This window comes from Styela clava, chromosome 12 (assembly GCF_964204865.1).
Source record: "Styela clava chromosome 12, kaStyClav1.hap1.2, whole genome shotgun sequence".
NCBI lineage: Eukaryota > Metazoa > Chordata > Ascidiacea > Stolidobranchia > Styelidae > Styela > Styela clava.
The window spans coordinates 20,829,755-20,840,698 of record NC_135261.1 but is presented as its reverse complement, the minus strand read 5'-3'; the positions used below and the strand labels follow the sequence as shown (position 1 = coordinate 20,840,698).

Genomic DNA, 10,944 nt, shown 5'->3' with positions numbered 1-10,944 from the left:
CTTATCAAAATGGAATGTGTATATTATTGGGTTAACTGTGTTTTTCAACTGGAATGAATAGATCTACTAATGACTGACTGATGTCAAAATCTGGGAATGTACAATGATAATGGGAATTATCTTGGTTAGTAGCAATAATGTGATATGATCATGATGAATATTGTTTTTTTCACTTGTTTTGAGTTATTTCAACACATATTAGAAAAAAAAATTTTGAGAATTTTTTATATTTGCATGCGTGATTCTGCAATTAGAATCAATATAGCAAAATGGAATTACTTGCCATTATTAAGGTCTTGTTGACATAATTCGATAAATCAATAGCAACCCAACAAGCCGGGGTTCAGGGTAAAACAATACTACAATATAATGCTCATACGAACAATTGATTGGTTTTATTCACTTAAAAAATTAATTCAGTATTGGTTTAACTTCAATCATTTTATAGAACACTGGACTATCTTTTTTTTTCAGTTCGTTATCCTCTATATTTATATGAGAAGTTTCCAGCCAAATGAACATCGTGCAAAATGCCTAATTCAGAGATACTAGTGGACACCAAAACTACATTTGCTATCTTATCAAATGCTATAAAAGACTCACTAAAAATTGAACATGAGATTTTGCAACTTATTTCTCAATTACCAATAATTACTAGTAATTATCTCCCAAGAGATCTCAGTTTGTCTGCACAGAAAGATGATGAGAGTGGAAGCTCCGAAGAAGATTTTATCTTCAAAAAGATAGCAAAGTGGGCTATTGAACAACTAAAATATCACTTGGATAATGTTGACAACAACATACAGCATGAAAAATACAAAGGACAGATTATGAAAGTTTGCCAGTTTGTTGAGATTTTAAACTTTTTGGGAGGTTGTGACTATGCCAAGGAAAAGTTTTCTAATGTGTTGTCGAAGAAATGTGATGTTATTTTACAAAATAACATGGAGTATATACAAGAAGTATCAAAGAATATTCTGCAAGTAGAGGAAAATTTTACACACCTTGTGGCTGACACTAAACATCTTGCATTGAATTCAGTTTTAACACTATTTCTATGTGAAGGTATACATTTAAACTGTAATGAACAGTTTAATTTGATATCAGATCCAATTCTCGAAAAACTAAGTGTGGAACTTTTGACGTTAGTAGATTCATTAAAGGACTCCATTTTCAAACAACTGTCTGTGCCTACGATAAGATCATCTATCGGGGGCTCTTCTCATATTAATCTATTCACAGCATTAGCAGAAACTATTGGCGAAGACACTTGTTTCAAAAGACAAGAATTAGTGTCTCTGGCAAACATTGTTAATGCTTTTCTCAACTTGGAGACAACTTTACGAAGATCAGAATATACTATATTGTGGAAATCCAAGTCAAAAGATGAGGGAATGAGAAGAAGTGCATTGAAACAACGTTCTCAACTTCCAGATTTGCTACGCTCTAGTCAAGAGTCGAGTTGGGTTCGTTCATCGCAAATTTATGGAAATTGGAATTGGCAGGTTTGTTATGAATATTTTAATTTCGCTATCTGAAACATGATTTTCAACAGCTTGGCTATAGACAGGTTTACCATCTACCTAGAGCCAAAAATAAGCACAGGTGTCAAAAGGTTATTTTGGGGGGTACGTAACAACGGCAGAAACGCAGAATAAAAATGAGAAAGAAATCATACACAATTCTCTTTCTTGGGCACTCCACACAAGTTTTTTTTATTAGAAGGCTCTTCAAACAAGGTTGCATGCAGCCATGAAATACCACAAACCCTACCGTTAACAGAAACAGTCCGCGCTGAGAGAGAGTGAGAAAGCCTTGTACGCAAAACATGAACGAATCATTCATGTTTCTAGGACAAAATAAGCAGTGAGCACGCAATTCAAAAAGAAGCACGTTTCTTAGAAATAAGCACATTACTTTATAAGACATGGGTTAAGAAAATAAGCACAAATCTTAGAAATAAGCACGATATGGTAACCCTGGCTATAGATGAGCACACTTTTTCAACAAGCCTATCCATAGAGTTTGGTAATTAATCAATGGCATTCCACTATTAGCAAGCTGCAATTTTTTGTGCCTTTGCCCCACTGTTGTTTTCAATCGGACACTTGTAAGCTTGCATCCCTGACTGTTTTTTAAGATATGGTACCAAATCATTCTTCCTCTCGGTGTTGGGGCATTGGCATGATGAGAAAAAAATGAAATAATAAAACAAACTGAAGAAAAACTGGGTAAAGTATTTTGGCCCGATCTGATTTAAGGGATTGTGTACGTGTGGTAGTTGTGAGTGGCTTCAGCAAGGTATTGGTGTATTTCCATGGCACTGCTTCATGTTTAAACACTTAAATTTGTTCTATATTCTTTTAATACAGTCTATATCTTATTGCAGTATATTTTCACATAGATGGTATATTAAAATTTTTAATATGTTTAATTGTGTTTTTGTTTTAGGAAATACTGAAAGAGATAGGTCCAGTGATCATAAAGAGCATCACAAAAGTTTTTGATGAATGTCAGACGAATGAGATCAATTCTTCAAGAAATGTTTATCATGCTAATGACTCCTGCAACATTACCACTGTACCATCGATCTCCTCAACTGTTTTGTCTGGGCCAGATGTTCCTCGTGAGGTTATAGCATGTTTTGGAGAAATCTTGAAACTGATGAAAACACTTTTACCATATGCCATTCTTGGTAGTCAGTACAGGCCTCTTTCAGGCTTTTGCACTTGCTATATTGACGAATGCTCACAATCATTAAAAAGTATGAAATCCTTTCTTATGATGTTACTGAATGATGTCCCAAGTAAAGCACCAATGAATACTTTATACTATGTTCTTGCAACATGTGACGATGTTTGCTCAATGTTGACATTTTATGCAAGTAAGATGGAACCTGATCCCAGAATACCATTTCAAGGAATATTAAAAGTATACAAAGACCTAAGCAATACCATCAAAAATATTATAACACAATGCCTAAAAGAACAATTGTCTATGTACATTTTGCATGATGCTGATGGTAACCATTGGTCTGATGTGAAGGAGTTTGGTGAAGGGACAGGCTGTTCACATTCTGTAGCAATGTGGAATCTTTTTCTACATCAATTGTGGTCTGATTTTGGATCTTGTATGTCTGACATGCAAAGAAATGATATATTTACGGATGTGTTCACTAGCTCTCTTTCTATTTTGCAATCTCGTTATTCGAGGTGCAAAGTATCATATAACAGAGCAAAGCAGCTGGCTTTTGATATTACTGCAATTTTACACACATGCAAGACATTTTTCTTTCATATCAATTTTTTTATGACTTCAAATTTCTTGAGGAATGTTCCAGTATATTCTATTGATGCTACTTCTATATCTTCAAAATTACGGACCAGCTGTGATATGCTCATTTCAATTTTGTACTTACTTTCTTGTCCCTTGGAGGTAATTGAAAAGAGTATAGCTCATTCAGAGTCTATGACTATAGACAACACTGCTAATTGGTTATGTCTTATGTTTCCTGAGATATTTCACGAAGGCTGGAATGGATGTTTTTCTGATATGACAAATAATGCTGCCGTAAAGTTCGTCCTAAAAATGGATGTTCATCCCTCTCAATCCTCGATACTTTGTCTTTTTGGTATTGTCATGAGAGACTATTTTGTAATAGATCAACTATTTACTCAAAAACTGGATTTCTCACATGTGAATGACTATGGAATGTGTGACTTTGAAGCGGATATTTTTTCAATTTTTACATCTTGTTCATCCAGTTTTCATGAAGCTTTCTTCCACATTGTTTTCATATCAGTACAAAGGGATGTTACAAAGCTCACTGAATTGTCATTGCCAGGCATTGGCGAACAGTATACTGCTGAATTTTTATGGCAACATATATTGCATTCCACATTGTCAGATATCTTGTGTCAATCTATGAGAAGACTAGGAACATACGTCAGTAGTTTAACATGGTCATTCCTTGGTTGTGAGCTGATATCTTCCCTCCCAGCGAGCATGAAAGATCAAATTTTTAGCATAAAGAATTCAAAGATTGATGATAAAAATAGTTGTGAACTTGTATGCATTATTATACTGGTCCAAGGCATCGAACAAGCAATGTATGGATTCCCAGAATGGTTGGTAACGTTCCTCATTCATTTTAAGGAAGCAGTTATAAGTGGTACTAAAGGCGATATTTTTGTGTTAGGAAATGGTATCTTACACATGCTACTTCATTCTACGTGCCATGTGTTGAGGTCGCCAGCACTTTGGGAAAAACACCATGGAATTGAATTGCTAGAAGAAGGTGTGGAATGGATGGAAAGAATTTCGGATCGATTGTTACACTTTTGTGGAGAGAATCATCAATTGCCTTCGGATAATTTTCTGTATAAAACCACACTACAACATATTAATAATCTCCACACGAAGATAAACATCCATTTCAGCAGTAGAAGGGTGTCTGATCTTCATCAAGAACATCTATTTATGAAATGTGAGCGAATGCTGGGAAACATGGAAATCCAGGATATAGCGGCTCTTAAAAGTGTGCATCGAATTAAACTTGTTATTCATAAAAATTATGAACTTTTGTTTGGTGAATGTTCAAATCAAAGAGGACAAAAAACTGAAGACGATAATTTACTTAACAAATGGAAAAGATTCTGTGCACAGAATTCTGAACATGACGTGTCTGACATAGATAATTGGAGTAAAATATGCAAAGGTATAGTTTCTGGTTTAGATCGCGGTACATTAGACTTGTTGCTATCCCATCGATGGGAGATGAAGCAAGGTGCGTTTATGGACGAAAAACATGCTCAAATTGTTAAAAGAATAAAACTTTGTTTGTCCAGGCCATAATATATGATTTCTTATTACATCAGTTGTATACACAATTGGAGCTAGTGCGCTGGGGTTAGTCAGCCAGTTATTTGTTTCAGATACATGGACTTGAAGGTGAAGGAGGCCGTAACCGACCAGCAGTTACTGAGGAGTCCAGCAATCTTCCTGCACATAATTTTATTGTTACCCAGAAAATGAAATACATTTAAAAGAGGAAATAAACCCAGTGTGAAAATTTATTGAGATTGAAGTGCCAGGCAAATATTGTCTTCAAGTAACGCTTGAAGGGAAATCGAGCTCAAATTCATATGCTATAAAATGTTATTACCTTTAACATCCGTACAAAAAGTATTTAAAACCCGGTAATACCGTAACAAAAAAATGTTTCTTTGATTGGAAAATGTCAAATTTTGATAAACCTATTTGGTACAACAAAAGTATTTCTTATGCCAGAAAACAATTTTTCATCAAGTCTCGGTATGATCATGGTATAAAAGAAGTACAACATTGCAAATGTGGGTACTTTGTTTAAGTATAGAGAGTTGACTGAAAAATATGGCATGCAATATTGTAATGAAGAATGTTTAAATTAACATCCTCTCACTGGAGTTTTACCTGATGAATGGTCATGTAATATTGGAAACTGTGTTTATTTTAGTGCATTATGCGACCCTGAAAAGAATGTATTTCATCTTATTGCCGAAACATTCGAATCAGGAAAAGTTAATATAAAAGTCTTTATAAAAGATTGAGCCAGATAAAAATATATATACCCTGATACATCAAAAAAATAGGTGGACCTTATTTTTGTTATATGGGTATTTTTTTATTGTACTATTGAAACTAAGTTGCGATCTTGTGCCACTAAACGATAGATTATATAAATTCAAACTTGTTTTATCAGAGTTATGTGATTTCTATAAATCTAATGTTGAAACTAGTAGTCACCTTTTTTATGATTGTATAGTTATGAACCAGTTTTGGGAATCTTTTACATAACAGAAGTTAATTCAACTTTCTCTAAGGAGATTGTATATGGGGATATGCTAATATTTTTTATAATAAATTTTTATAAATAAATGTATATAAATCCTCTATGATAATCCTTCCTGCTGCCCGGTTTTATTTATATATAAATCTTGGTTCATTGTTTCAGCACATACATGTGTGAACGGAAAGAGATTAACAGAAGCCTATATTGCAGACAAAAATGGCATATTTTAAGATATGTACAATCATGATTGTCTTTATATGATTATGTATGTTTATTATCTATGATTAGTGGTGATTTTAACTTATTATAAAAATAATAAATTATTCCCACGGAATGCGAACCCAGGCAGGTTAATCCGAGGTGCTTAGGTTCCCACATACCCAAGCTTTGAGCAAGAAATATGACCGCTGAGTTACATAACCCACATTCCGAAAACGCAAATAAAAACTAACCAGTTATGCCTGTCATTACGAAAACGAGGTTATGTTCACAACCATGCATAAAAATCTGCCTAGGTGAAATGATGACAGTGTGGATGGTTTACTTTCAATTGATAAAAACCGTTAAAATTTTGCTGTTTGGCCATTGTGACAGAAATAAATGACGACTCCATCTGGAGAAAGGTCCATTATAGCGCAATAGGCTCTTCTTGATAGGGTTTATATATTCATCCCGGTGAATAGAAAATGAATATCTGGACACGGAACTTCACTTACTGACGAAAACACGAGAATTTGCACACACCTTTCGCTAACAGACCGACCCGGGATTGAGTGTTTAGTTTGCGCTATACCGGTAGTGTTCATTATTTATTCATATTCGGTGGCTATGATATATGCGCGCCAATGTCGCGTGAGTTTCGAAAATTTTTTTAAGTTTGCCGTTTTGTAAAATTCGAAACATTAATACAAGTACCTAATAAAAAAACTTTTCAAAGATTTCTCGAGAAATATATTCATTTGAATATGTAGAAATGCCATTAAAATTGAACAAATATCAGTTTTATAACATTTTAAACCGATTTATACAGGAACATACAATTTTAAAACAGCTCGAAGATGGATAATAGTTCAATATTAAAGATTCTAAGCTTCAGCCTACCTTGCCTGATGGCAATTCTGACCCTATGGCAATGCCGCGTGGGATCAATGCTCGGTCGGACCAAAGTGACTATAAACTTATAGTCACTTTGGGTCGGACTAGCGACAGCGCTTTTAATAAATGTCGCATTAGATACAATTCGTATAGGCCTACAACCGATGGGTTAATGACGGCTGTCAAGGTGGGTTATCACGGAATAATTTTGCGGCGAATTTATTTAATTTTTTATTACTTTTGGCATGAAACGCTTACGTAAAGTCGAATTCTTTTGCGAGGCACGGATTTTTGAGGTAAACTCTGCAGTAATCGTCCGATAATTAGTAGGGTCCGGTGATGACGTAATTATAGCGTTCTGTGTTCTTAATTTGAACAGTATGCTAGTTACCTATTCCCGTAACATATTTTCAAGTAAAATAACGCATACTACGCTATTTTTGTCTCAAAACGAATTTAGGTGACTTTTTTCTGATTCTGTAATCCGATTTTTTGTTATATTGTCGGTATATATATTTAAATAGACTATATTTAAATCAGCGTATATGTGCAAAATTCACAGAGATAGTTTGTCCTTAAATGAAAGTATTTTTATTCAATAAATTCATTTATTACGCGGTAATTCCTAGCAATAGTCGATGTTAGTTGGCTAACTTGCAAAATTCATATGGTATTTATCGTTAACATTTCAGTAATTTTTAAATTCTCCTTTCCAATTTGTTGAATTAGATGTTAGAACCTTGAGTGTCGCGGCTCGATAACCAGTTTTGTTCCTTGCGGCTTCCCTTCCCAGTAATGTAAATATCAATTTTTGCATGGTTTTTGTATTTTTACTGGTTGGCAAAAATAAACTTGACTTGACCTCCCTAGGTATAATATAAAAAGAAAACTTCGGATTAAATTTGCTCAATTGCCGCTCTGATGTCCCAATGGAACTCAAATGAAGACTTCTAATTTGAAGCGACCATTTCAGCCTGAAAATTATATCGAAGTTTATGCAAACTCTTACTCCGCAGCCCATACCAATAATACCTGACGCAGTTTATTAAATCAAGTTTCATTTATTTATGGTTTTTAACAGTTTCTGGTTTACGATATTCACCAAGCCATTACAAGTTTCAAGCGTATGTGTTTCATTCATACCAGTACTCCTAATTGATGCCTTGTGTTATAAATATACCACTGGCCTTAAGAGGGCGGCTTTGTCATTGCAGGCGTTTCACTCCAAACAAGCCTCTGTAAAAACATCCACTACTATGCAAGGCCAACTTTATTTTGGCTGAAATTACACAAGATTGCACTTGTGAATCTTATCATCTTTCTAATCATACTCAATATCAAACAACATTATTCCACAAATAATCAGTTCAAAATGTACCGGTTGGTGACAGCTAGACTGTATTATTAATAACAGTGTGAACTGGAAAACATATAGTGTACAAATGAAATTGATAGAATTAGCCTACACGAGTTCAGGATGAGTTCAAACATCCTACTCGTTAACACAAGTTTTCAGTACTACGTCATCAAAGACCGTTTCCGAAGTGCGGTCGATTTTTGTTGATGCGGTTTCCAAAAATTTATGAGTAGAAAACTAAGTCCAGTCCATGTAGATAGTGAGCGTCAAATATTTCGACAAATTACATAGAATCAAATTCATCAACAAAAATTTTCGGTGATAACACAGCTTTAAGTTCGAGACAAATGAGATCATATTTCGGACAATGCACGGTCGTGTTACTGTTAGCTTGCGAAATGATGCAGTGTCACACTCATTCACAGCGGGGTGTTCATAAATTCCCTTCACAATTTTGTTATGAAACCAATTCTCAATATATTTCAACCAGGTTCGTGTTTTTTTACCAGTAATTTCTTGAGTATTTTTACTTTATTTGATACATCTGTGAGAGCCAAAACAATATATGGTATCGATGAATTTTTTAAGACTTCATGGACACCCTAAGGCAGGGGTGTGCAAATTTTTTAGTTTATAGCCTATAAGAGTCGCATGCAGCAAGTCAGAAATATGGGAGAGCCGCATGGCTTTTGAAATTAATAACAAATTCGGCAGTATGCAAAAGTTATTGTTCCACCTCAAAAGTAGTGAGTTAAATTTTAGTCACAATGGTAGCAGTGGCATCAAAGTTTTTTCTGTTTCCAAGCGATCAAAGAATCGAACTTGGAGAAAATTGTAAACTAGATAATGAAGTTTGAGCAGTCAAGTAACATTCTTGGTTTGAGAATAATTAATTTTCGCTGTTTAGATAATACATGAATGATGAATACTTGGCAAGTTTTTTTGGAGAATTTTCAACATTTACGACTAATAATCAGGCACTCCTTATATCTGAATTGTATGATTTGATAAAATCTCAAATAAATGACGAAATATTTACTCCGGGTTTAATTAAATAATCAAATCAACAACTCAAATGGAACATAAAACTTACAAATTTTTGTCGAATGCGTCCACAAAGTCTTCTTATTGGCAGCGGTGGAATTTTGTATGCGTGTGTGCAGTTATCTGCATATTCAGTATCCATTAGGATTTGTGCAAGACCTTCTTACCGAGCAGTCGATCGCGAGTCATTTCGAAGATTTTAGTCGAGAGCAGGCTGGCCACCCTTAGCCTATACAAGTAGAGTACTTGGTTAGTTTCTCTATGCGTGAGGCAAGATTCCTTATTACTGTCCACTTCTAGTCTCTAACAAAACGTATAAAATCTTTATTGTATATTGTAATAAAATAGTATGAAAAAATGGACAACAAAACAGTAAAATATCTTGATCGAAAACATCCTCGCCGTGTTATAAGTACTTAAAGTCGGCGCTGACTTAAATCCTTTCATGTCGGCAGTAATTTAATGCGCGCAGATTACGATAAAACTTAAAATGAAATAATTGTAAACTGTTTTCAACCCAAACCTGGACGGCGGCGCTAGGACGTGTGCGCAATATTCAATATTCCTATAAACACTGAAAACGATATTCGAGAATCGCTATATTCTAATATTAAATTCGAGTTGCACATCCCTGAATGAAACCTTGACTAATTTCTGATTACATTTTCATGACGTCATAATATCCGTTTCAAAAGTCGAAACAGCGCCGTTTCGACATATCAGTGTTTCGAAACGATCAACCCTACGGTTGTTACCAAAGAAAATGCTTCCCTGTTTATCTTAATATATATATATATATATAGTATACGTTCTCCGTGTATTTACATATCAGTTTATGCACTCTTGGTTCATTAGGTGCCCCGTTATCGTATCGTATTTTCTAGCGGACACAGTCATTTGCACACCTGGGTCTTTAAGATTCTATGCAGTTCTGTGCGATCTGTTTCACTCGGCGGAGTATTGGTAACGTTCGTGTGATGATAAACACATGCGAACTGAGCCTCCGATCGTTGGATGCTCATGTGATGTCGAGTTGGTCCGCCTCCTTGTCAGCTAGACAAATGTTCTCATCTGTCGGCTTCACAACCATAAAAGTGTGCAATATGCTATTCTATTGCTATTTCTATGTTGCCATCAGCGACTGCCATGTTTGCCAAGATCGTTATGTTATGTAGATGCTACATGGGCAGAAGAATATCAACAAAATCACGTGGTCTATCTGCCTTCAAAATAAATTTAATAGCATAAAGTTCAATAAACAATGCCATGAGGGCATACTACCGAAACCCAACAACCAGATCAGTTGTAAATCTCATTAAATTTTCTGTCATTTTTAACTGTCTTACGTGGATATGCACCAGTTGCTTTGCAAAGTCAGTATCTTTTCTCGGTTTCAACAGAGTTAAATGTTTCACCATTCATTTTTTGAAATAGTGCGACAATATTTCTCTAAATCACTTGGATGAGTGTTTGGCGCTTTTTTATGCTCGGTTTTGCAAAGCAGATTGGAAAGACTCGTCTTGCAACGTATATATATATATATAAGAAGATCAAAACAAAATGTTTGACTCAGATAGACTCTTCGTATTGAGCATAAGAATATCGTTTTAACACACGT

General features: G+C 34.8%; 1 protein-coding gene across 1 annotated transcript; it reads left to right on the top strand.

Moving 5' to 3' along the window:
* The first annotated feature begins 474 nt into the window (after positions 1-474).
* LOC120329559 (uncharacterized protein KIAA0825-like) lies at positions 475-6,170 on the top strand. The gene is made up of 2 exons (XM_039396212.2): positions 475-1,505; positions 2,452-6,170. Exons 1-2 carry the CDS (start codon positions 531-533, stop codon positions 4,852-4,854), a joined length of 3,378 nt encoding a protein of 1,125 aa, XP_039252146.2. The 5' UTR covers positions 475-530; the 3' UTR covers positions 4,855-6,170.
* The last annotated feature ends 4,774 nt before the right edge of the window (positions 6,171-10,944 follow it).

Bases quoted from the DNA above. Each gene is read 5' to 3' on its own strand.
- LOC120329559 (XM_039396212.2), top strand. From the start codon at position 531: ATGCCTAATTCAGAGATACTAGTGGACACCAAAACTACATTTGCTATC. The intron at 1,506-2,451 runs GTTTGTTATGAA...TTTTTGTTTTAG, and splicing joins ATGGAAATTGGAATTGGCAG to GAAATACTGAAAGAGATAGG.